This window comes from Sciurus carolinensis, chromosome 3 (genome assembly GCF_902686445.1).
Source record: "Sciurus carolinensis chromosome 3, mSciCar1.2, whole genome shotgun sequence".
Taxonomy (NCBI): Eukaryota; Metazoa; Chordata; class Mammalia; order Rodentia; family Sciuridae; genus Sciurus; species Sciurus carolinensis.
Window position 1 is genome coordinate 11,254,739 of NC_062215.1, and position 27,259 is coordinate 11,281,997.

The 27,259-nt window shown below is 47.6% G+C and overlaps 1 protein-coding gene across 1 annotated transcript in view; it reads left to right on the forward strand.

Moving 5' to 3' along the window:
* Positions 1 to 4,905: 4,905 nt before the first annotated feature.
* The window catches only part of Fam20a (FAM20A golgi associated secretory pathway pseudokinase), a 53,266-nt gene continuing 30,912 nt past the window's right edge, over positions 4,906 to 27,259 (forward strand). The window contains exon 1 of the mRNA XM_047543535.1: positions 4,906 to 5,822. Within this exon, the coding sequence (XP_047399491.1) occupies positions 5,428 to 5,822 (395 nt within the window). The 5' untranslated portion in view covers positions 4,906 to 5,427. The remainder of the gene's footprint in view (positions 5,823 to 27,259) is intronic.

A 27,259-nucleotide genomic window follows, 5' to 3' on the forward strand; every position in this document is an offset into this window, starting at 1 on the left:
TGTTCATATGTATTTTAAAGAAGTTAACAAGAGAAATAATCTGTTATGTTTACCCAGCTAATTACGAACAGATATTTGGTTGCTCCTCCCTCATTCCTGATGTTCCGGGTTTCCTCTGGTAGCTTCCGCTTCCATCTGGAAACTTCTTTAACGTTCTTTTAACATTTCACTACTGATAAATTCTCCTCATTTCCTTTCATCTAAAAATGTCCCTATTTCATCTTATTTCTTAAAGAAATAAATGCTGGAAGGGAACTTCGAAATTGTCTAACTCAAAGTGCTAATTTGCACATAAGGAAAGTGGAGTCCAGAGACATTAAACAATCTGTCCCATGTCATCATGATAATTAACGATTGAGCCAAGACCACAGTCTGAGCTCCCTCACTCCCAATACCATGCTCATCTTCTTTCTAATCAATGTCCTGCTTTGCTACCTTAATTATTCGGTTTATACTGGGAATAAAGTTGTGCAAAAAGAGCTTGATTATTATACGCTTAGAAAGAAAAAGTAAAATTATCACTTTTTTAGAACTAAAAGGGACCTTAGAGATTATTGACTTTGGTTTTTCATGTTTCAGAGGAGGAAAATGAGGCCCAGAGGAGTTAATTCAGTTTTCCGAAGGAAACTTATTAATAAGTAGAGCTGTAACTTTTTGTAGCAAGATACCCACCATCCCTAAAGAACAAGCAACGGAGGTGTTTGTTCATATGTGATCTGTAGTGATGGATTGTGCTGTGCCAAACACACACCCACACTCGAGTCCCCTCGTGACATTAGGATTACATGTTAGTAACAGTGCCCACACACTCATCTGCACGGCAGTAAAAACTCCGAGGAACATAGATGTTTTACATGGCTGCGTTATTTCTCTGTGAGCCTTTTACCTACAACTCCTTGAGTAGCTCCTTTGAGATCCCATGTGGTTTTCTAACCAAATATAATGGTGTCTTATCTGGGGCCAGATTTTATAAATCCAAGTTTTGTTTTTGTTTTTGTTTTTTTTGCAGTGCTGGGGATTTGAACCCAGGGCCTTGTGCTTGCAAGGCAAGCACTCTACCGACTGAGCTATATCCCCAGCCCCAAATTTCTTTTCTTTTTTTTTTTGGTGGTGCCGGGGATTGAACCCAGGACCTTGTGCATACAAGGCAAGCATTCTACCCGCTGAGCTGTATCTCCAGCCCCCCAAGTTTTTATTTTAAGTAACACTCTTTCCCAAGCCGCTCCAGAGAGGCATAAATGTACGCAGACCCACAAACACCCTTTTTCCTATGGGAATGTGTCAGTTCTCATCTGGACACCCTGCTGTGTGTGACGGCCTGTGAAGATGGGGAAAGGAAGAGAAAAGTGTGCTCACGGAGTTATAGTAGAATGCAGAAAATCAGCCGTGCGACAAAATGCAACCAGTCGCGTGTTAGGCCACATGTGAACAGATGCAAGACAAAAATAGAGTCTAACCTTCACAGACGGAGGAACTCTTGTGTTTAAATGTTGACTCTGTTGTTTTCATGATTTAATTCCTGGAAGTAGAGGGCTTGATATTTAGAGGGACTGAAAAGAAACACAGTGCCCTTTGCACAGGCCCCTCCTCTCGGGCGGGGGTACCCGGGCCGTCCTCATCTGCTCCCTGCACTGCCTCATTCTTTTTCTTAATTGGCTCATAGGTACAGACAGATCTTGTCTGTCTAATGATTATAAAAGATGCTTGAAGGCAGGGAGTAACTGTGTCTAATATTTCTTCTGTTGTCACCTACAGGGTCCAAAACAATGTCATTTTATGGTAACCAAGAGTTACACCCCTACCGTGTACTAGGTGAGATGCCACAGGGTCGGAGATGGCCGATATCCCTGCCCTGGCTCAGCAAGCATCTCCCAACTAGCTCGGTGCACTGATGAGTGAGCCCTCTCTCCACACTCGGGCAGTGGTGCTCCGTTAGGGGGACCGAGGGTGCGGATTAGCTAGCAAGGGCTGCTGTGGCAAAGCACCACACGCTGGGTGCTTAGGCAACAGTGGCTTACTGTCCCACAGTTCTAGAGGTTCTTAACCCAAGGTCAAGGTGTCGGCATCGCTGGTCTCTTCTCAGGGCTGGCGGGGAGAAGTCCATTCCATGCCTCTTTCCTAGGTGGTAGGAGCGCTGGCCCAATTTCTGTCTTCGTCTTCACCTCGTGCTCTCCCTGCGTCCTGTCTCTGTGTCCAAATCTCCACACACACACACACACACACACACACACACGCCTTTTAAGGGCACACTCTACTCCAGTGTGACCTCGTGTTAACTAATTATATCTGCAATGACCCTATTTCCAAATAAGGTGCCATTCTGAGATATCAGAAGTAAAGATTTTAGCATTCGAACTTGAGCGAGGTTGCAATTCAATACATAATTCATACCAATAATCAGACATGACATAGCTAAAATAGGGGAACATAGGAGGAACTATGGGGCCTCAGAGGGGTCATGGCACTGAGGACAAGCATCAGAGAAAATGGGACCAAAATACTGAGTGGACAATGGATGTTCTCCAGGTGGGGACAGAGGAAGGGACATTGATCATAGGGATGTCTGCGGGAGTATGAACTACAGGGAGAATTTAGAAATGATTATGGGGTGAAGACTGGGGGAGGGTGTCTAAAGAAAGTGGAGATGAGACTGGGAAGAAAGGTCGAAGCTGTGCCCCAGGGAGTGAGTGGCCAAATCCGGAGGCATGAGAAGCTACAAGGGGACTTTCAATAGGAGAATGTTCTGGTTATTTCTGTATGTTTGAAAGTTTGTGGTGAAAGTATGAGTGGGCACTGAGCGGGGTCATGCTGGAAGCTGAGGCACAACTGAGGGTCTCGTTTGCAAGACAGAGCAAGAAACTATGGGACTCTGGATACACTCAAGAGCAGTAGAAATGGAACAGGGGAAGCTTCCATTGGGAAGCTTTTAAGAAATGATGGGCTCAACACACGGCAGTTCCGATTAGTTTTAGTGTACTTTGCAAAGATGTGGATGAGGTTGGTGGAAGCCAGGGGCCAAGACGTGGAAGTACAGAGGAAGATTCGGGCAAACCCTCAGAATGGCAACATCTTTCCTGTGGGATTTCACTCACCTACCCCAACATCATTCACAGATTTCCACATGCAGTTTTCCCCAGAACATCAAAGGGCAGGAATCTCTCAGGATGTTCAGATAATCTCTAAGCAAGTTAGAAATATTATTCCCTAAATTGGGGCCAAACAAGAGTCTTCAAAGGAAGTAGGACACCATGGTTTGGGAAGAGGAGAAGTCATAAGACATGTGATGTTTTCATGTCCTGTGTCTTTGTCAGTGCAGAGGAATGCACAGCAGTCTGTTATCACAGATAGAGTACCTGAGTGCCTACTATGCACCAGGCACTTGGCGTTATTTATTATCACAGATATGGCACCCACCATTGTTCAGTACCTGACCTCTTTATTTTTCTTTTAAATTATTTTATTTTTGTGTAAGCTAAAAGGAAATGTACACCCTGAAATCTCAAAAGACCTTGGTGGCTTCTTACTCTACTGGTCATGAGGCAGTTAGTCTCACCAGAAGTTGCAGAGTTTCTCAGAAATTGAACACCAGTTAAAAATAAATTCTAGGTTAAAAAAAAAAAAAGAGGTGGTCATTCAGGCCATAGTGTTGTGCTCCTGAAGATGAGCCTTTTCTGGTATCTTCCTTTTCCAGGATCCCTACTTTTGTCCTTCCAGAGAACAATCTGCAACCTCACCGACGGTACCACAGGAGGTAAGAAGATACCACTGCTAGAGCAAACACAAATTTCATGCTTATTTCACAGGAACCAGGGGCTGTTATGAGTCATTTCTATACTTTAACTTACTTAAACCTAGTAATAATCCCAGGAGGTAGGTTCTATTATTATCTTCATTTCCAGATAAGAGGATGGCAACTGGCCACAGGAAATATCCCACTGAACCACAGGGAAAAGAACTCTGGTTCCTCAAGTCTCTGGAAGTCTCAAGCTTTCCATTCAGGCAAGGGAAGGGGAGGCAAATCCTGGCAGAAATGTAACTTTCCCTGAACATTCAAGTTAGGGTCACCGCCCCATCTGATTTACATTTTGCTGTACTCCGGAGTCATGAAATATAGGAGCCAGGAGTTCAGGGCTCCCTCCCTCTTCCTCAAAAGGAAAATAGAGGAGTATAAATGACCTCACTGGCCGTCAGGAGAAAGCCTGACTGTGCCCTCCAGGGATTCTTTGGGGTGGACGACTTTCACACCAAGCTAAACTCAGAAGTTCGGAGTGGGGTCATTGGGGACCCCGCCCTCACTCAGTGCAAGAGCCATTTCCTCTTTTTAAAGTACAAGCAGGGTTGGAGTCAAACTCCATCCAAACAGGAAATCGCCAAGAGTCTAGGTAAAACTGGTGCCTCCTATTTAAAGGTCAACTTGTTTTATTCGCCAAGTGGGTATTTCCTGAGCGCCTACTATGCGCCAGGCAGGTGGCATGTAGTTATGATGAATCTGGTGTGTTCTCTGCGAGAGTATAAGAACACACACACACACACACACACACACACACACACACATGCACGCACCTGGCAGAGCTTACGAGAGAAAGGTTTTTAAGGGACTGAAGTCTTTTTTCTAAAAAAAAAAAAAATGGAAATAAAAACTTTCACCCCTACCCACCCGCCTGGCTTGGGTCCCTCAAAATGTGCGGACTGAGCCCTGAGCAAGGAAGGGGGATGGGCGCGAGAAGTGGGTTGGTGACAAGGTGGAAGGGCAGAGCCAGCAGAGGCACCAGGAGTTGGCTGGCAAGCTGCGCCAGAGGCAGGTGCCAGCTGAGAGTGGGCGGAGGTGCGGGCGCCAGGCCAGGCGGGTGGAGGCCCGGGTTACCTCTGCCTCTAGGAGTCCGGGCGCGCAGACAACGCCCCGAGGCGCCCCTGCTTCGCCAACTACCCGCTCCCGCGCCCGTGCCAGCCGGGGACACGGACGTCCCCGCCACCCGCAGAAGGAGCCGCAGGAGCAGTCGCGGCCGCCGCCGAGCGCCAGCATCCTCGGGAGAGACGCCCCAGGCTCCGCAGCCGCCTGCCTCGGCCGGCTCTCCGCGCTCTCCCGGCCGTCGCCCCTGCCGGGCCGCCCGCGGGACACCCGGAGCCCCACCTGCCGCGCCCCAGGGCTGCGGGCACAGGGCAGAGAAGGCGCGAGCAGCAGGCGCCCAGGAAACCGCTTCCCCGCGTCTCTGCGCGGCGAGAAAAGCCACAGCCGCGAGCCCCGGCGCTCCCTGCTCCGGGTCCCCAAGTTCAGGGCGACACACCTCAAAGGGCGTCTGTCCCGCGCGGTGAGCTCTTCGGCCGCATCGGCCCCAGCGGGCCCCCAGGACTCCGAGCGCCTCCGGTGCCCGCACCCCAGGCGCCCTCCCGGGTCCCCGGAGACGGCCCGCGCGCCCCGGCTGGGCCATGCCCGGGCTGCGCCGGGACCGCCTGCTGACCCTGCTGCTGCTGGGCGCGCTGTTCTCCGCCGACCTCTACTTCCACCTCTGGCCCCAAGTGCAGCGCCAGCTGCGGTCCCGGGAGCGCCCGCCGGGCTGCCCGTGCTCGGGTCGCGCCTCCTCCGCGGCGTCCGCCGCCTCCTCGAACCCCGGCACGATCGCGCACAACTTTTCCCAAGCCGGGCCCCGGGTCGAGCAGGACGGCGGCGGCCGCAGCGGCTCGCGCTCCAAGCTGCAGGCCCTCTTCGCCCACCCGCTGTACAACGTCCTGGAGGAGCCGCCTCTCCTCGGGCCCGAGGACTCGCTCCTGGCCAGCCAGGAGGCGCTGCGGTATTACCGGAGGAAGGTGGCCCGCTGGAACAGGTGAGGACCCCGCCCGGGAGACCCGAGCCCCGGCGCGACAGCCTCGGCCTCCGAGGCTCACTTTCCGCGCCGCCAGGGCCCTGGGCTGTGGCGACTTCACCCAGCCCTGAAGCCCTGGCACTGGGCTTGGAGTGTGGTCCCCGCCTAGACCCCTGCAGCAATTGCGGACCTCAGAGTTCAGGCCCCGAAGTGAGATATCTGTGCGAGAAAAAGTTTCTGGGCAGCAGCGCAACCAAGAAATGCTCTCAGCCACTCCCCTTGAGCTCTCTGTTGTCCGCCGCCTAGCCCCACTCCTGTTCCCTGGTGCCTTCCGCCCCCTTTCTCTTTGTCCTGGTCTGGAAAGCCGCTGCTGGACTTCGGTTTTCCAGAATGAGGTTTCCAAACAGAGCAACTCCAGGTCTGGTTCAAATTCTGCCCTTGCCTCTGCTCTTTGGACAGACCTCGGCACCTTCCAGAAAGCATGTTTACACCCCCACCACCACCACCACCACCCACCTTGTTCCCTTTCCATAGTCCTCTGCCCAGTGTCAGAGAGGACAAGAGGTCAGCTGGAGCAGTTCTCTAACACGGCCACCCCACTGTTTTTATTTAAACGGGGCTTGACCCTCTCTGTTGAGTGCTCTTAACCCAAAGCAGTTTACTGTCTTTTTATTATCGTGATGATTTGGGCTAACTTGGATCTGAAGGTTAATGCTTTTGCAGAGGAGAGAAAAAAAAATCTGCCTCGGGTTTTTTTTTTTTTTTTTAAACCCAAGCAAAATTTAGAGTGGGGGTGGCGTGGGGGGGAAGGTGGGAGGAGGGGATCCCAAACATATTTAGGATAAATTTAAGAAGGATGTTTTTGTGAGAGGGTAGAAAGTGTTGGAGAAGGTGGAGTGGTCATTGCTGAGATCCCCAGCTAATGGCAGAAAGCCTTTGTATGAGTTCAGGACTGTTCTGAAGTAGGAAACTTGTCTAAATATCACTCGTATCCAGAGTTCACTTTAGCACCACACCCATCTCTTTTCTTAATACAAAAGATTTCAAGATGAGATGTCATCAGTGGTTTTATAGCTCCTCCGGAAGATGAGTAGACCATAAATCTTGGTTGAAACTCAGAGCTAGCCCAATTTAACTGTTTGCTCATTATTCTGTAGAGCTTAAAACTGAAGGGAGACAAAAAGAAAAAAAAAAAAAAAAAAACCTTCAGAAAGAGGAAGAAATTGAGAGTTACTGGCTGAAATCACCGTGGTGAATTTCAATGGCAACTCTGTGGCTGATGATTTCATATTACAGAGAAAGCGGTTCTCAATTTCATTGTTAATTGCATGCAATAAAAAAAATGGTCTAAGATTGCTTTTCAAACACTGTCACTTTCAATATTACCTTCAGTTCATCAATAGCATGGGACTCTGGCTCAATGAACTAGGAAATTTTACCCTTAAAAACATTATCTACACATCTAATACGGGTTTGAGAATGAGGGACTCTGGGAAGTCACTGGCTTCTGTAAATGTGGATCAGTGCTCATTTAGTCACATTTCTGTGACCTTTAACTTCCCTGTGAAACTTCAGTCCTGGAGGAAAGTCCAGGGGAATATTTTGGCAGAAAAGCAAAGCGTCTTTCTTGCCAAGCTGTACAGTCAATTTTAAGCTTGATTTTTATACTGGTATATGACACACACGTGTGTGCTTTCTGACCAGAATTGATGTTGATCATTTAACAGGGAATCGATGGGGCCTGGTGACCTTGCTGTATTCAGAGGTCACAGAGTAGTTTTATGTGAATGGTTGAATGTGACAGTTTCCCAAGCAAGATTTGTGGGCTACAGCAGAGGGTCACCTGCATTGACAAATGTGAAATTGATCTCCAGGTAGCTGGCACATGCCTATAATCCCAGCTACTCAGGAGGCTGAGGCAGGAGGATTGCAAGTTCAAGGCCAGCCTGAGCAACTTAGCAAGACCCTGTCTCAAAGTAAAATTTTTTAAAAAGAAAGGAAGACTGAGGACATGGCTCAGTAGTAGAGTATCTGGCATGTGCAAGGCCCTGTGTCCAGTCCCCAGCACTGGAATAAATAATTAATGCTGAAACTGGACCTCAGAGTCAGAGAACACCCTCCCTTCACCCAAACTGTATTGTAAACATCAACAGGATAATTGTCATAAGCCAATCTGCAGTGACTTAGGCCAGTGTTAAAAATGGAACTGAGAAGATTCGTTAGCCAGCGTGAATTTGAACCACACCCAGAGTCCTCTTGTGAGTAGTATGGGTACTACTCCCTTCAGCCAGGGGGTATCCTCACTTCAGGCACAGGACCATGAGGACGTGAGGAAGTGCAGATGAAGTTTAAGAACCTGCTACAGTGTGCAGGGCCAGAGAAGCCACGCGTCCCCCAGCAGACCCATAATCAGAATAGACAGCAAAGGAAGACACAACGGATGGTCTGGCTAATTGTTTTTCTCTTGCACAGACAAGCCCTCCTTGTCCGTAGCCCCGACCCCGCCAGTATGTAAAATGCAGTGATTTATAACATATGTGGATGCTTCCATGCCAATAATTACCTAACATTAACTGCCATCCAAAACAAGCACATCAGCAATCTGCCAAGCCAAGAAAGGTGCAAGGGATAAAATAAGCCAAATCAGCATTCTTTGCCACTTGCCCGGAAGAGACCATTAGTCTAAGTGATTTCTCTTCTTCTTCTTCTTCTTTTTTTAATTTTTCATTTTTACCACCACACTAATAAGTTACGGTATGAAGTCGGAAAGTTATCTTTCTACTCCTCAAGCTCATTACTAACAGGAGGTGGGTAATGGCTCGTCCCCTACACGGCGTAGGATGGAACTCACCCACTGTTTTGAATGATTAGGTTCCCGATCAATATTTGTTAATTGGATGTCAATATTTAGTTATATTGAAATGCAGAAGACAGCCCTGAGTGCAGGTGGCTGTCCATGAGCTCTCTGGCCCTGAGCCTCCAGCAAACCTGCTTAAGACTCGTTTCCTCTCTCCCTCCTTCCCTTTCCCCCTCAAATGTAACCAAGTGTGGCAAGTCCAAGTTTAAAATGTAATCAGGGAAAGTGTTTCTGTCAGTCGTCAGCCGCTGATCACAGCAAGCTCGCCAGTGCTAGGCCCCATCAGGGCCTCCTGACACCTCTGGCATAGCGAAGAGGCAGGAGCGCAGGGGAGACGTCATCTTCACTATTCCAGGCCAGGAACTCACAAGCCAGAGTTGTGCCGCTTGGTCCTTAATGGGCAACGATGGCAGCCGGCCTTACCTGGCGCACAGGTAGCTGTTCACATGGTTGCTGTCCTGGCAACCTTAAAGGCTGAGCTTTGGGTTTCTGCCCTGGCGCACAAGCTGCCCCAGCCAGACAACTTCCTTGGACATATCGAAACTAGTCATCTTGGCCTGGCCTTTTGCCTACACATTTTTGGCACGGTTTTTCCTTGGTCTTGAGAGGCGAGGTCAAATAGGGTCGTGTCTCCCTTGTGTAGAAAGTCTGGCAGCTACAAGGCAAATGTGGGTTCCCAGCTGTCTGCTTTTCTTCCTCAGCATCTTCCCCAGATATCAGCAAGGTGATGCTGTCCTTATCAGCAAGGACACGTGCCTGCCTGTGTGTCTCCCGCCACCGGAAGCCCCTGCAGCCCCCTCTCCTACCTCTTTGCCGTCTCTGGAAGGAAGCCTGGCCCCGAGTCTCTGAAAATCACAGCACAGAGACTGGGCAGCTTCTCAAAAATGACAGTTGTTCAAGGGGAGGAAATTGGCGGAAGTTTTTCTGGGGGAAACTTTGAAAAGATCCAGAAGCTAAGGCAGATAGAGGAGGAGGGTGGAGAGAGAGCCAGGAGAGATGAAAACTGATTTAGCTGGAAATCAGAATCGTGTAGGGGAGGAGTTTTTGAAAGATAAGCTCCTTGCCCCTGTTGCATCCCGACATGAACAGTATCATCTCTTCATTCTCCCTCCCTCCTCCTCTTCTTACTCCACCCTCGTAGCTCTTTGCAGTTTTTCTCATGACTGCCCAGGGCATTAGTACTGTAGATTTCTTGTGAGCAGTTCAGCCCACCAAGTCCAGGCTCTTACTTAGGAATGGTGGCCACTTGCCTTTCTTCCAGCAGCCACGGGGCCCAGGCCCTTTTCTGATTCCTCTGCAGAGGTTGTCAGGCTAAGAAAGAAAATGGCCTCCTGCAATTTGAAAATATTCCTGAGCCGCCAGCTGTGTGTGTTTAGCAGAGGACTGGGGATCATTCCCATTCCTCCCAATTAGAGCCTGGCTTGGCGGGTTTTGGAGAAGCTATTATTTTAGTGGTTTCTGAATCCCTGGACTTGTAGCTAGAAGAAACCTCTTCACTCTTCCCAGAATGGAAAGCTCCCTGCAGATAGTTTCTGACACCGACGGTCGAAAAGGCCATTTCCAGGTTCCTGTTGCTTCATTCCAAACCCTGGGCCTCACTACGCACAGCAAAGACCTGAATCAGGGAGAAGGTCAGTTCTCCTTTCAAGGAAGACAGCACTTCCTGTTCCAGCCAAGAACCAGAGTTTGTCCTGTTGTCCCCAAGACCCAGCAACCTCCTTTCACCCCGACCAAGTTCTTATCCATCCCGGGAACCCAAGTGGCTCATATGTCTCTTGCATATCCTCCTACCTGAAACTTGCTTGCTGTGTGCCAGGTACTTTATGAATACTTGTTCCTTTGGGCCTCGCGGCTTCTACCGGGGTAGGTGCAGGAGGTCACAGAGTTCCAAGATGGCGTTCACACACCTCTCCCTGTTATTCGGGCCAGCACTGATGTAGATAGTGCTGTAAGGGATTTTACAGAGGTAACTAAAGTTCCACCTCCATTGCCCTTGGGAGAGGGAAATTACCTGGTAAGCCTAGTCCAATCACACGCACCCTTAAAGCGGAGAGTGTTCCTGAGCTCATAATGGAACACAAGGAAGCCAGATAGTCACAGGACAAGAAAGAAGGTCCATGTGGCAAGGCCCATGAGTGACCTTAGGAGTTAAGATTATCCCTAATGACAGCCAGCAAAGACAGAGGTTTCAGTCCTACAACCACAAGGAAGTGAATTCTGCCACCAACGAGAAGAGCTTGGAAGCAGATTTTTCCCCTGGAGCCTCCAGATGAGCACTTGACCCGGCCAGCACCTTTACTTCAGCCTTTTGAGAGAGTGTGGCCACAGCAAGCCGGGCTTCTGACCTCCAAGCCCACGAGCCAAGGGATGCTAAAGGGATGTTGTTTTAAGCTATTGGGTTTGTGGCAATTGGTCACGCCGCAATGGAAAGTGAATTCAGTGCTGCTGTTTACTTTGCTGTGTGGAGGAAACAGAATGAGAAGGTTATACAACTTGCCCAAAGTCAGGCAGCTAGCACGCCACAGGCGGGCCCTGTACTGAGAGGCTCGGCTCCAGAATCCGCATTCTTATACACCGACTCTGCCACCCAATATCCCTTGATGTCCAGAGACAAGCCTCTCCTCTTCTGGAAAGCCTTTTCTGACACCCCCCGACACACACCCACTCTGGTCCCTCTTGGGCTCTATACATCCTTTCCATGTATACCTTATTTTTTATGACTCTATCCAGTTATACCTTCATGGAGTTTCGAAAGAGAATGAATGGCCACTTGCTCTTGGCCTGAAGAGGCCCCAGCTTGCACATGGTCACCATGATACATCTGTTTCACAGTTTGCCACAGGGTAGAGCCAGAAGAATGGCATTCTGAGGAACAGAATTGGTAACAGATGACCCAGGCCTTCGGAGCTGTGGGTGAGTGGCCTGTTATCCCCTATGAAAAAGGCCTTGAGCAAAAGCCATTCCAATTATCATCATCCCACCTATAACCTGTCTGCTCCTCCCTATGAAAGTCTGGAGCAAAACCCCTCTGCCAAGACCATCTGAAATTTGCATCCGGGGAGCCCTTCCTACTGCAGCAGCCTGAACAAAGTCAGTTTCAGAAGTAGACAGCCGGGGAGCATAAAGGAAAGTTGGGAAAGGATCTTTGCCCAGATGAGGGAACTTCTTCAGCTTCCTGTGCTTTCTGAGGAAGAGCAACCAAGAAGGCTTGCACTTAAAGAAAAATGGGAAACACAGAGACCTTGACTTAGCCAAAGCAATCCCTGCCCTGCCTGTTGGCAGGTGCTGACCTGTATTTTTCTCGTGATTATTCATTAAGCTGGAGGCCGAAGGGAGCCTGCAGATTCTGCTGAAGTAGGCTTGCAGGTGGCGGAGAGCCGAGTGGGGATCCCATTCTAAACAGCTGTGGTTTTCGCAGGGCAGAAGTTACTACCTGTTATTATAGGCGCCCTGCGCGCACACACACACGCACACACACATACACGCACACGCCTAACGAAAACCACAGTATGGAAAAAGGCTTAGCTCTTTTTGTGCCCTGTCACTTGGCAGAATGTCCTATGGTTGAAATGTGAAATCAGGACAGAACTGAACTCGGGTGCTTGGGAGAGGCTAGATTCCAGCACTTTCCATCCCTGGAGCCTGGCTTTAGAAGCCAAGCGCTGGGGGCAGCCAGGAGAATTTGGCATGAGCGAGAGGCAAAATGAAATAGGCCCAGAGAAGGGTATATTTTGTTGGATTCGCTAGTAATCAACCAGGTCATAAATTTGGGAAGCCCCAGGAAACAGAGCATAGTGAAGGACTACGGTCCCCTTGCAGCCAAGCGCCTGTAATTAAAGTCAGCAAAATATGGAGAAGAGAAACTTAAGAAGTGCAGGTACCCAGGCCCGTGACTAATAAGCTGGATCATAAAAAATTTTTTTAAAAACCTGGTGACCTAGGAAGAGATGGGAGTTTTAAAACTTGGGACTGATGGGCCAGGAAGATGTCCACTAAAGAACAGCAGAGCTACTGCTCAGCCCTTGGAAGCAAACACAGCTCCCACAAACCTGCCTTCCATCGTCAACACCGGGGTCAAGCTCTGTAGGTCATAGGTCAATATCTCGATGATGCTAACCCAAATGAAATCCATACAGAGGAACAGATGATCACTCCAGCCACGTCACGTGTCCCGCGAGGTTGGTTTCATCCGTTGAAATGGGATTTCTGTCCTTCTGATTCATTTTCCTGCAGTAGCTGAAAAGGCACAAATCCTGCCGGGAACATGTATCTATCTGTTTTCACAGCTCAGTTCATGTTCTTTATTATCCTGGATTAAGGATCATGCATAATGAGCCGCTGCTTATTTCTGCATTCTGTGCTCCCCTGAACACTCAGCCATACTAGAGAAAGTCAGATCAACCAACCCCCAATTCCATGATCACACTCAACCTCTTACTAACCAAATTTCACTGGAGGAATTTTTTTAAATGTTTTATTTGTTCTTTTTAGTTATACATGACAGTAGAATGTATTTTGACATATCAGGCACACATGGAGTATAACTTCCCATTCTTGTGGTTGCCCATGATGTGGGGTTTCACTGGTCGTGTGTATTCATACATAAATATAGGAAAGTGATATCTGACTCATTCCACTCTCTTTCCTATTCCCATCCCCCTCCCTTCCCTTCATTCCCCTTTGTCTAATCCAATGAACTTCTATTCTTCCCTCCCTTCCCCCTGCCTATTGTGAGTCAGCATCCACATTTCAGAGAGAACATTCAGCCTCTGGGTTTTGGGGACTGGCTTATTTCACTTAGCATGGTAGTCTTCAGTTCCATCCATTTACTGGCAAATACCATAATTTCCATTCTTCTACGTAGCTGAGTGATATTCCATTGTGTATATGCACCACATTTTTTTAATCCATTCATCTGTTGGAGGGCACCTAGATTGGTTCCATACTGTTGTGAATTGAACTGCTATAAACATTGATGTAGGCATGTCATTATAGTATGCTGATTTTAAGCCCTTTGGGTATATGCCAAGAAGTGGGATAGCTGGGTCAAATGGTAGTTCCATTCCCAGTTTTCTAAGGAATGCTTCCTAGAGTGGTTGCTCCAATTCGCAATCCCACCAGCAATATATGCTGCTGCAGGAATTTTTTAACTGGGCTCAATGAATCCCATTGAGTTCAGGTAAGATCCATACTTCCCTTAAGTTATGCAAAATTTACTTTCTGTACATGTTCACTTTCCTAGGAAGTAGTTCATTATATTTGCAAAGTAAACCCTACATTCATGGAGATAATTTGGTTTCTTTTTGTTTGTTTTTGTTTTTTTGGTACTAGGGATTGAACTCAGGGTCACTTAACCACTGAGCCACATCCCCAGCCCTTTTTTGTATTTTATTTAGAGACAGGGGGTCTTGCTGAGTTACTAAGTGCCTCGCTAAGTGTTTGAGGCTGACTTTGACTTGCAATCCTCCTGCCTCAGCCTCCCGAGCTCCTGGGATTATAGGCATGCACCACTGTGCCCAGCTGAGATAGTCTGATGTCACAAGGCAAAAACCCAGCTACATTAGAGTAAGCAGAAATAGGACATGCAGTGAATCAAGCAATGAAACCTCAGAAAGGGCAGACAGCAGTCCTCTCACAACTGGAAACAGCTTTGGGCTCTGCATCTACTTTCCCTCTCTGTCACCCATCTATCTGCCTGTCTTCATCCCTTCCTGTGACTCCCATCCCAACAGCCCAGGGAGCAGAGGCTTCTTGACCTTCCTCCTTCAGCCTCCTCAGCCTCCCTGCCTCCCAGAAGAGTCAGCCTCAATCCCCTCCTTAAAGCAAGGTATCACCTCTTCATTTGTTCTCTTTTTCATCTACTTGTTTATGGATAATGTTTTCTGGAGCCCATGTTTAGAGGTCAAAAGCTGGAAACCAACTCTGCATTTCTTCTACCATAATCCTAATCTTTGCCAAAGCTAACAAACAGACTCTGCGGTTGAATGGGTCAAGTACACAGTATCATCTCCCTCCCATATCAACCAAAATATTTAGAAACAATAATAAGTTATTTCACTCTATCAAGTTCATTAAAACTTGTATTTTAGAAATGTATTTCCAAAAACCATTATTTATCCATTCATCTACAGGGTATTTGTGATAAGGTTAAGTATCTCTCATTTGAAATGCTTGGGACCAGAAATGTTGGGGATTTCAGATTTTTTTTAAATTTTGGAATATTTGCATGCATACTGAGATATCTCAGGAATGGTAACCAATTCAAAACATAAAATATATTTGTATTTCATATGCACCTTATACACACCGCCTGAAGTTAATTTTATACAGTGTTGTTAGTGCCCCTAAAATGTTTTGGCCCTGGAGTGTCACATGAGGTCAGGTGTGGAACATTCCACTTGTGACATCTTGTTAACACTCAGAAAGTGGAATTTTGGAGCATTTTAGATTTTGGATTGTTGTATTAGAGATGTTCAACCTATAATCATTGTTAACATTAATCCGATGAACAGTCATTTCTACTTCCTAAAGCTCTTTTAAGTCATCTGTAAGGAGTTCACCGGTGAAAGGCTTGGTCTGTACACCAGTAGGAGGTTGATCTGACTGTGCCCTAGGGACGGATCTGGCCAATTCATATTTTATCATAAACAGCTCCACCCGCTGCCCCAGGTTGGCTGGCCTTCAGTTGTCCACAGCAGACTCTGTGTGGTGCCTTGGGAAGGCCTTTGGTAGGAGTCACCCTTGCAGGGACCCTGGAAGCCAAACCTCTCTGTGGACTCTCTACTGAAATGCACGAAAGCACCCTCTACACAACTCAGTGGCACCGAAGCAACCAGGAGGAAAATTTGTGTTCTGTGTTTATAAGGATTATAATCATTAAGTTATTATAATGATGGGAAATCAAGACTGGCTCTTCTGATATAATCTACTATCAGAAAGTTTAAAATATCATCAAGGATAGACTTTCTGCCAGACTCTTTGGCCCCACCGTCCTGGACCCTTTGGAAGAGAAGACCCCTGGTGAGCTGCGTGCACAGCCCCAGCTGGGTGTCTGAGATGTCCTGCTACCAGGATGTCTGAGATGTCCTGCTACCAGGAAGTTGGAACTCAAGTCTTCAAGCCATGGATCACTTAGCATTTCCTGAGCAACTTCTGAAAAGGGGATTCAGTCATGATATTTATTTCTTAGGGCTGCCATAACAAATTGCCATTAAAGCCGTTGACGGTGCCTTAAAACAACAGAGGCTTGTTTCCAGGTCCTGGAGGCCGGCAACCTGGTGTCAACAAACCAGTGCTCCCTCCAGTGGCTAGAATCTCGTCTTTGCCTCCCCCAGCTCCTGGTGACCCATGGCATTCCTCCATCCTCCCTGGTCACCTCGCCTCCTCCCCTTGCGTCTGGTGTCTGTCTCTCTCCTGTCAGGACAGTTGTCATTGGATTTAGGACCCATCTCAAGATCCTTAACTGACGTGCATCTGCAAAGACCCCTTTTCCAAACACGGACCCATTCCCAGGTTCTGGGGAGCAGATTGGGGACATGTGATTTGGGGACCACCATTCAGCCCACGATGCCCGCACGTCATTACAGAAACAAAGCCCAGGCAGTAGCCTTTTTTTACACAATGTTTTTAATCTTGTAGATAAAAGAGAATCAAAGATTATATGTTAGACAATCTTTTAGATATGTCATAAAATAGTTATGAAATGTTGCAATGTTGAAAATAGTTGGAGAAATTGGGCTGAAAGGAAAAGAAGGATAAAAGATCTTGGGGCCCAGAGTGAGGATTCTGCTGGGCGTGGTGCACACACACAGGCCTGTAATCCCAGCTGCTGGGAGGCTGAGGCAGGAGGATCAAGAGTTCAAACCAGCCTCAGCAAAAGTGAGGTGTTAAGCAACTCAATGAGACCCAGTCTCTAAATAAAATACAAAATAGGGCCGGGGATGTGGCTCAGTGGTTGAGTGCCCCTGAGTTCAATCCTGGGTACCCCCAACCCCTCAAAAAAAGAGTGAGGATTCTCTGGGAATGCTTACCACAAAAACCTGCCTGCATGGGGTTAGCTCTGTTGGGACCCACCTGCTGTGTCTATAAGGTTAAAATCAGCAAGGGGCCCACAAGAATGCAGTGAGTCCCAGTGGCGGCTCAGAAAGGAATGTCTTCCTCGGCCTTCCCCCCAGCACCAGAGGGGACCCAGTGCTGTGTAAGGTCTCCCTCCACCACATCCTGAAGGGAGTTTCCCAGCGGGGGCTCTTGGTGCATTCCTCGGCATAAGTGGAGGGCGCTGTGCCCCCCGAGCACGTTCATAAAGCCATATCCACACGGGCCCCACACAGCCCAGGCCTGGTACTCAGGCCCGCTGGACTGCCTCACCTAAGGAAGGAATTAAAGCATCGAGGTTGCAAAGCAGTGGCAGCAGCCGGGTCTCTTGGGCTGTCCTGCATGGGCCTCGCTTGCACAGCAGGGCTTCCGGTTGACCCTGAGCAACGTGCATTTAGGATAAAACTCCCTCCCAGCAGCGCCCGCACTGCGGCTTTCCAGGGTTGCCACTCAGTGCAGAGAAAGAGACTTGGCAATTCGCTGAACCTGGAGGCAGCAACAAAAGGCTCTTTATGTAGGTTGTGGAGTCACATGGGATAGGCTTGTGGACTCAAAGCCACTGACCACCGTCCAGCGGGGAGCCAAAGGTCCAAGGGCCAGCCTGGATTCTCCTCGGATTACACTTTTGGTTCTGCTATGACAAGCTAATCGTCAATCATCAATAGGCCGTGGAACGTGGCTGCAAATTTGGGGACTGGAAAAATATTCAACTAGATGATAACCAAATGAAGATCATTGGTAAAGCAATCATTGAATGCCTAATTTATCAGCAGTCCCACCACTGACTGCACTGCAAACTGAACATCCCAGTTAACAGGGAGGTGACATTCTCTTCTTCTATTAGCCGTAAACCCATTAGAAGGTGGGAGAAGTCAGCCAGCCAAGAACGATGAGCTGGGATTTAGAGCCATCGATCGATTGGCAGCCCTTGTTTTTGGCCGTCGCAGAGCCAGTGGTCTGTTAAAGCCTCCTGTGGTTTGTGGTAGTAAAGCCATTTTATCTGCATGCGTGAAAAACTGCGTCTCTGCTCTTCACTCTTCATGCAGGGGCTGTTGGGCCCGACCCATCCGGAAGAATGATTTGCTCATGAAGTTATAGATGAACAGGCTGCTGAGTCAGGAGGGTTTGGCCCCCCCTGGAGAAGATCAGCCAGCTCCTTCTTGTCCTTTGGGTCTTCCTATCAAGTCCCCCAGCCAGAGTGACTGGCAGGTGCTCTCTCTCCAAGCCCAGCAGGGACCCTAACCCCACGTGCTGCCCTCTGCTTTATTGATTTGCTTCATAATAACCTCACTAATCATAAGCTCTGCAGGGACTGCATTGGGTTGACTAAGGACTCAAAACAAATAAATAAGTAAATAAATAAAACGTAACCACGTCCTAACCCCAGGTGCTGCAACTATGACCTATTTGGGGAGAAGTTCTTTGTTGATATAATTAAACCAAGAAAAACTTAATCAATTGACTACACTTAGGTTGAGATGAGGAATTATTCAGGTGGTCCCCAAATTCTGCACCAAGCGTCCCCATAAGAGAAAGGCAGAGGAAGATTCGACACAGACAGAAGAGGAGACCAGGTAATCAAGAAGGCAGGGGCTGGCATGAGGGGGCCACAAGCAAAGGGACACCAGCAGCCACCAGAATCTGGAAAGAGCAAAGAATGCACTCTTCCTCAGGGCCCTCGGAAGGAGCAAGCACTGCCCACACCTTGATTTCAAACTCTCCGACTCCAGAGCTGTGAAAGAATACATTTATTTTAAGCTACCAAGTCTGTGGTAATTTGTCGCATCAGCCGCAGGACACTAATAGGAGAAAGGAGGCTTGTTTGCCCTGGTATTTAAAATGTAGTATTAGGCACTCAATAAATGTTTGGTAAATGAATGAATAAAAGTGTTTAAACTCTGGGTTTAAATCCTGGCTCTTCCTCGTAAGTACTATGATGCAGGAAGCTTGTTTTCTCAAGCCTCGGTTTCCTGGTCTGTGACGTGGGATACCTACCCAAAGGTGTGGCCGGGAGGTGGAGTCATTTGTAGGTAATGCATACAGCTGGATCCTTCATTCATTTGATGCTGAACCACCAGGAGATGAAGGATCACTCGTTGGTTATTCTCTTATATCCTGTGTTAGTCAACTTTTCATCCCTGTGACGAATAACCTGAGAAAAACAACTTCAAGAAGGATAAACTTATTTTGGCTCATGGTGTCATAGGCATTAGTCTGTGGTTGGTCGGCTCCATTGCTTTGGATCTGAGGTGAGGCAGATCATCATGATGGAAGGATGTGGTGGAGCAAAGCTGCTCACTTCATGGCAGCCAGGAAGCAGAGAGAGTGAGGAATGAGCCAGAAAAAGATAATAACCCCCAAGGCTATGCCCCCAGGGGCCTACTCCCTCCAACCATGCCCCACTGCCTACAGCTTCCACCATCTCCCACTAGTCCATTCAGCTGCCAATGGATTCATCCACTGATTAGCCCTCCTGATCCAACCACCTCCCCAAAGCCCTGCCTCTGAACATTGCTTCCTTGGGGGCCAAGCCTTCAGCATGAGAGACTTTGGGCGGATACTTCATATCCAAACCATAATAGTCCCATGAGTTCCACGAAACCTATTTACCTCCAGCCCTCTGTGTTTACATTAATGCTCTAGCTGCTGGTGGAGAGACGGCATTTGTGGTCTCCCACGGTCCGGGAACAGCACCAGTGCTTCCAACCTGGGCATTGCCCTCCCTTGACTTAAATGCAGCTGGTCCTCCCGGACAGAAAGCACGAGTTGGTTTCTCCTCCATCACTTTGATGTCAGATACCTAGTGATTCCAAGTGGGGAGAAAACAGAATGACATCAGTTTGTAGTCAGTTCACCTGTTTCAGAATACACACACACACACACACACACACACATACACACACACACACACCTATTGCAGATTCTAGGAAAGTCTCTTTTTCTTTTCTTGCAACAAAGATGTGTTAAACGGGTTGGTGAGTTGGTGACATGGCTGGCAGCTGACGCTTGTCTAGCACTCTGTGCTCAATGCAGTCTTTACATAGTATCTCCTTTAATCCTCACAACAACCCCATAAGTAGTTACTGTTGTTATCCTCATATTCAGATAAAGGAAGTGCCTCAGAGAGGCTAGGGTATGCTGGACTCAAGATTCCAACATCAGGTCTTTTTGACTCCAGACCTGAAATTTAACATTGAGTTTAACTTCGTCTTGTGTCTTAAGCCAGGTCCTGGAAACATACGAGACAAGACTTATGCTCAGGAGGTTTAGAGGTCAGTGCTGTGAGGACATCAGCCCTCCTCATTATGGTCCAGAGATTAGTGAGGCAGCATCCTTCCAGAACCTTCTACGTTAAGACAGACGGCTATGGCCTTCCAGAAGGAAGGCAAGTTGACAATGATATCAGAAGTTTTTAAAATGGTCCAAATCATGAATCCTTATATGCCATACACAAATTCAAATTCTTTATTTTTATACGGAAGAATGTTTGGCTTCTTATCATCGGAGGGAAAAATCACTACTGGTGAACTCTCTCACCCGTAGTCTGATTTCTCGCTTGGGTTTGATCCCAACGCAGCCGTTTACTAGAAGTACCACCTTGAATGAGTCATTTGGTGCCTACACCTGGCTCCCCTATCTTTAAAATGGCAGTGATAATAATGACCTTATGAGGAGTTCCTGTGAGGGTTCAATGAGTTAAATTCACAAAGTGCTTACAACAGTGCAAGATAAGGGCTATGCTATTAACTAGCTTTCCTCCTTACTTGAACCTATAGACCCATTTTGGTCTGGTTCCTCTGGAATCTGACTTTTGTTCCCTGGAACAGAAGCCCATGTGCCCCCCTCCAGGATGGTCCATGATATGCCCCTTCTCACTGAGGCCCCTCTCAGCCCCCTCAGAGCTCAGAAGCCCCACGTCACCATCTGGAGGTCTTACTCAACTTCTGGGCCCAGGGTTGTGGCTCTGTGAGGCAGGATGGGGTCAGCACCCAGTTAGTCCAGGGTAAAAACAAGGGATCCCTTGCGACATAGCATGAAGCCAGCTCTGAGAAGAGGAAGCAATTGTATTTTTACCAGAAGAAAAGGAGTGCATGTCGGGAAACCAACCCATTTGGCAAAACCTCACAAAATCTTGGGACAGTCATTGCTTTCTCAATAGCAAACAAATAAACAGGTTCAGCGTTTCCCCTCCCTCCCTGCCACCACCACCACCAACATCCTGCTCTTTAAGGAAGCACCATCAAAATTCAAGTTAAAATTCTGACAAAGCATCACTCTGTGGTCACTGGGAAAGAGCAGAAAAGGCTCAGGTCAAAATCCCAGCTTTGAGGCCTTCTTTTTTTACTTACTGTGTTTTACTTTGTGAATCTTTATTTCCTTAATTTGCAGAATTCTGGGGGACCAGAATAAGATAAATCATGGAACAATCCAGAAAATACCTTTGGATTAAGCTCTGCACACATGCACATTAATAGTATTAAGTAAAAAGACACATCATGTGTGTGTAAGTACCAAGAGGCTGTAACAGAGGCACTACAGCTCAACAAAATCCACGTTTCCTTGTGGTGTCCCAGGCCCCTGGCAGTTAGGTGGGGCTGTGTGACCAGTAATAGCCAACGGGATGTCAGCTGATGTGAGGTACATCACTTCCTGTAAAAGCATTCAGAACCAGACCTGAACCCTCTGGTTCCTCTCTTTTCTTTCCCCAACCAAGAAGGCTACAAGTCAGGATCTTGGTGCGTCCATCAGGCCAGTTCCCTGAGTCACTCTGTGGAGCAGAAGCCCTATGACCCTTCATTAGACAAGTAGCATAATTGACAAATAAGCCTAGGTTGTGTTAAGCCACTGAGATTTCAGGATTAATTTGTTCCTATAGCAGAACCTCAGTTACCCTAACACAGCAGGTAAATTAGTACAGATGGATTTTGCTCTACTGACTCAAGCATGAAAGAAATATCATGCATATTTATTTTTTTCAAAAATCAAATCAAATGGGACTCTGAACCTCCTTTTAGTTTAGATTGGCTGTAAATTCAATCTCAGTCACCACCAGAGTTCCTTTTCCCAAGCCCCCTTTGAATGACTGTCTCTGAGGTCTTGGTAGCCTGACATTGGAAGGGGGCCATCCCATTCCATCACTGTGTCTGGTGCAGGTGGGCGGCTCTGTTGCTCCTGTGTCAAGCTCCAGCACAGGATTTATTTGCTGAGGCTGGATTTCTGGGGCCTAAAATGAGTCTTCCTAGGCACCCATTAGGCATTCTCTATCACCCTAAGTCTTGTCCAGGAAACAGGCCAGACAGTGACCCCAGCCAACTTTCCTTTCCTAATCTTAGAATCTTCATGCTTCCCCCAAATGTTATGTTTCTTTATGTACTTCCTACTTTCTGCCAAATCCCTCTGCCTGACATACTCCTTCCCTGGGTCTAGACTTTGAAACAAAGAATCCAGGGAAGGAGTGAAGAAACTTACCCGGAATCATAAGCACCATCTGACACAAGGAAACGGACTCAGCTACCCTCTTAGGACAGGGGTGGGGAAAATTCTGGAAGAACAAAACATCCATTAATAGCTCAATAAATTACCCTACCGTATGGTTGACTGCTCATGCCGAGGAGGAAAATAAGCCAGAAAACCCACAATTATTCTGTTTATAAATCAAGTGGAAATAGTTATACCATTCAAATTAGTACGAACTCACAGGCCAAGGACTTGGAAGAATTTAATGTGGGTGAACCGCAAGGAAATCTGCCTGTAAACCATGAAAATATGTGCTCGTAGCCTAACCCTTTTGCAATCGCCTACATTCAAATCCTTATCTCCTCCCAGTGACCATGCCCGTGTCGTAGGGAGGGAGGCAAAGTTCAAACGCTTTTAAAAGCAAAAGTATTAAAAGTGTTCTGGTAAACTGGACCCAGGATGTGGATTTTTAAGCCTCCTGAATTTTCTGGGTCCACTTCCAGTACTCAGGAAAATGGTAGCGGAGACCCACGCCCAACCAATGTTAATGACATCCGCTAATTATGCGTGTACCTGCGCGAGGGCGCTCACACGTGTAAGAGAGAAAGAGAGAGACAGAGAGAGATGTTTATTTTAGAATCATACAGTTAAAGGGATCAACACTGCATCTTCTGCAAGTAACACATGTGTTCGTGTTTTATCAACATGCTTCTTAGGTGGTATGAGTCTGAAAACTAAAAGTCTGCTGACTCAAATTTGTGTGTCTTTTTTTTAACAATGAAGTCACTTTTTTAATTTGTGCTGTGTAGAAGATACGGAAGGAGTCTAGGAGGAAGGCTTCCCCGAGGAAGGCTTTTATGCTGTCTATGGAAAATATTAAATTGCATGGAGTCCAAAATCCATCATAGCAATTTTCAGGTTGTCATCAGAGGATTAAGTGCTTAATTTGCTCATGAGTCTGTGGCGCTCGCCCAGGGTTTCTAACCTCAGAGTCACTGACATTGGGGGCCAGATGACTTTCTGTTGTGTGGGTTTGTCCTTCGCATTATAGGATATTTACAGCATCCCTTAGCTGCCTCCGTCAACTGTGACAACCAGAAGTGTCTCCAGACACTGCCAAACGTCCCCAAGGGTGAAGTCACCCCTCGTTGAGGACCACAGGTCTACGCTGCCAAGTAAACAGTCCTATGAAAAGAAATAGACTGTGTCTCTGAGGTCTCTGCTCTGAATCCTCACTTCACAATTAACTGCTCAGGCTAGTGGTAACATCTCACGTTTCTGAAAACGGGTGTGTGCAACAGAGGATGCAGGGGTATGTTGCCCTGTGTTATATACAGAATGGTGTAAGAAAGCCCCTCGGCACAGGAGGCTTGCCTGCGGGACCCCCAACCATCTTTATGTGCAGCATCCCCGCTCCCTGCTGCCGAGCCTGCAGCTCCTTCCATCCTTACTTCTGTGGCGTCTGTGATTTTTGTAACCATCTTGGTTCTTAGTTCTAGGTCCAGGAATCTGGGAGACATTGGGAGAGGTATGAAAGTCACTATGGAGGAAAAGATGGAGGTTTCTTGCTGAAGTCATAGTCCTAGCCCCTGGAAGGTCCCTTCTAGCTCGCCATGATCATCTAGCTCAGTCTGGGGCCATCTAGACTCAGACCTGTCAGGCCATCCAAAATCAGCCAGGACTGAGAAAATGGGTGAATCTGCCACACTGACAAGACCATGAGAAAAAGGTCCCATTTTGAGTCATGAGAAAGTAGGTTTCCTAACCTTATCTCCCATTTCTGCATCAGTGAAGCAAGTCACTTTATCCAACATTTTCTACAATCCCCTCCACCAGGTGTCCGACAGCTGTGTACGGTGAGGCTGTCCCTACCTGAACGGAGTCTCTTCGCAGCATTCATGGTCCTACAAGTCCCTCTCCTGGGGAGAAGGCTGGGACAGGCAGCAAGGCAGCCCGGGCTGGTGACTTCAGTCCCAGGAGCTTGAGGGGGGTAAATGATCCTGACGCCATGAGTGTGTAGCGTAGTGGTGAAGAGCTTGTCCTGAAAGCCAGCCACCTCTCGCCGGCCAGGTGACCTTGAGCGCGACCAGGTCCGCATCTGTGAGATGGCCAACAATGACCCTGCTTCGTAGGGTGCTTGTGAGGAATAATGAATCAACGCAGGCGAAGTGCTTCACAGCAGGCCCCAGCCCAGAGCGAGGGCCCCAGAAACGTCATTACGTGTGAGACTGTCGAGGGGAAGGTCGAGCGTGCTGGGAACAGGTGTGGTGGGCTGGGGGCCGTGGGGAGGGATGATATGACCCCTGAGTACTTGCTTGTTACCTGTCACCTTTGTGTCCTTATGGGAGCCGTCTCCCTGACTGGCCGGATCCACTGAAAGAGCTCAGTGTGCAGCCACATTTCAGAATTTGGGATGGAGTGGAGAAGTCAGGACCCCTCTCGAGCCCATCACCACCCACTTCCCCCAGCAACAGTTCCTGGGCCCAGGGATGGTGGCTCTTAGGGGACACTCTTTGAACTTGGTTTCAGGAGCAGCAGTGTCTCCATGCTGGTGGCTCCCACCAGCTCCACCAGCTGTAACTGCCAGCAGATGGATGCTTGCCTTCATTCACTACCGCCACCATCACAAATGGCCATAGGCTGGAGGGCTTAAAAACAACACAAGTTTATTCTTCTACATTTCTGGAAGCCAGAGTCCAAAATAAAAAAGTATGCCAGGCCATGCTCCCTCCTGAGGTTCTGGGGGAGATTCCATTTCTTGTCTCATCCAGTTTCTGGTGACTCCAGGTATTTCTTGACTATTGTCACTTCATACCTCTCTCTGCCACTCTGTGGTCACATTCCTTCTCTGTCTTCTTCTCTGTACACATCTATTAACTCAGGGGTGCTCTATCACTCAGTCACATCCCCAACTCTTATTTATTTTTTATTTTGAGACAGGGTCTCACCAAGTTGCTAGGTTGCTGAGGCTGACCTGGAACTTGTCATCTTCCTGAGTCACTGGGATTACCGATGTGTGCAACTGTGCCCAGCTTATATGTGTTTAGCTTATGAGGAGGGCACTTGTGATTACATTTAGGGCAAGCCCAGATCATCTGGGATCATCTCACCATCTCAAGATCCTCAACATAATCACATCTTCAAGTCCCTGTGGCCATATAAGACAACATTCACAGTTTCCCAGGATTAGGGCGTGATTATCTCTTAGGGAGTCATTATGGAACCTACGTAAGGGCAAGACTAGGGAATGCAAATTAGAGCTCTTGCCCTTACCAGGTAAGCAGAACTCAGGCAAATGGCATATTAAGCAGAAGTTTCAAATAGTTCTTCACAGTCCTCTGTCCCCACATGAGGCACAGAGGTACCTATATCAATGGAGAAATCATAGTAATAATAACCCACATAAGCAGTTATTAATTCATATTATCCTCACTAAAATCCCCTAACATAGGTACAATTATTCTACTTTTCAAGTGGGATAAGGTATAGAAAGATTCAATAGTTTGCCCCAGGTCACACAGCTGGTCAACCAAACCAGGCTGGGATACCTATCCCACCCTCCCTCTCTCTAGATTTGCAGACTCATCACTCATGGGGACTCTGATTTATAGACACAGCAGTTTTGCCCCCATCACCCACTCCTAAAAATCAAGCTGATTCGTGAGCTAGCTGGAGAAGACACCCCTCAGGGTCATCGGCAGATTCCCAAAGGTGTCCTGCCCTTCTCAGCTCTTGTCATGTCCACTTGGTGTTACTGCTCTGACGTTCTCTTACTCAGGAATTGGCTGGAGAATCAAGATGGTCCATTAGATAAAGCCCTTGGCTTCACTAAAATAAGGTGCCTGAAAGTGATCTACGAGGTATTGAGGAAATATATCTGGATCACAAATTGCATAATTGCCTGTCAGAGGCAGATTCACCCCGAAGCTGACAAAGCTTCAGCCCAGGGTCCCTCGCTTCCCCGGAGGGTGCTGGGAGAGCAGAGTGTGCGGATGGAGAAGTATTTCTGTGAAGTATGAGATCTCAGAAGTAAAGGACCTTACCTGTCGACCAAGGCAATTTGCTGATCTACTTTCTCACTCTAAATAGAGAGTCATACTAAGTCATCATCTTGTACTCTTCCTGAAGATGCCTGCCTATATCACAGGAGCTACAGGTCCCACAGGAAAAACAGAAGAGTGTGAAAGATAGTTTTCCCAAGTTTATCTTGGCCATGAGGGAAGAAAACCAACGCTGAGAAAATGATTTTTCTAAGACCAATGTCAAGGATAAGAACATTGAAGTAGACATGGATCCAACAGATGCAATATTTAATTGCAAGCTATAGAAATTCACTATAATGTTTTGTAATTTCCTTTATAACAGAGTACTTCTGGGAATTCATAAAATGAGTAAGACCAACCTTAGGAATCCTACTCTAACAGAAATGGGATTCTGGTACAATTCCTGCGCTCTAGAGATTCCCCCACGCCCAGCCCAACTTTTGATACTGGCGTTCTGGAATGTGATGGTGCTTTCTACAGCAGGAAACTTGTCTGGGCGGCTAATCATCAGTTATTTATAGAGCATTTATTGTGTGCAGAGCACTTTGCCAAATACTGGGAGGAGGATGCAGAAGAATCCAAGTTAGATTTTTGCCCTCAAGAAGTTTAGAACTTAGTTAAGAAGAAAATACACAGCTCTGGAACCTTTTGCTATTTCTCTTCCAATGTCACATGACCAGTAAACTGAGCTTACAACATGAAGAATTTTGCCTCGGTGCCTGACAGCCCCATTCCGGCCTTCCTGCCCAGAGTCCCCAGGTGACAATGACCAAGGCTCCAGGAAGCTCTGCAGGTCATCCATCCTCACCCAGGTGATGGGGCAGGGGTACCCCTTTGCAGCTTGCCACCTGGCTCGGCACCTCCTAGAATTGCTCAGGAATGAACATCTCCAGGAAATAAACTGAGATTCGAACAATTAAGAAATAGTTTAGGGATTATCACCAAATTCCTCCCTGGGGAATCTCAGTGTGAGCTCTCAAAGCAGAGAGTGTCAGTTCTCATAACAG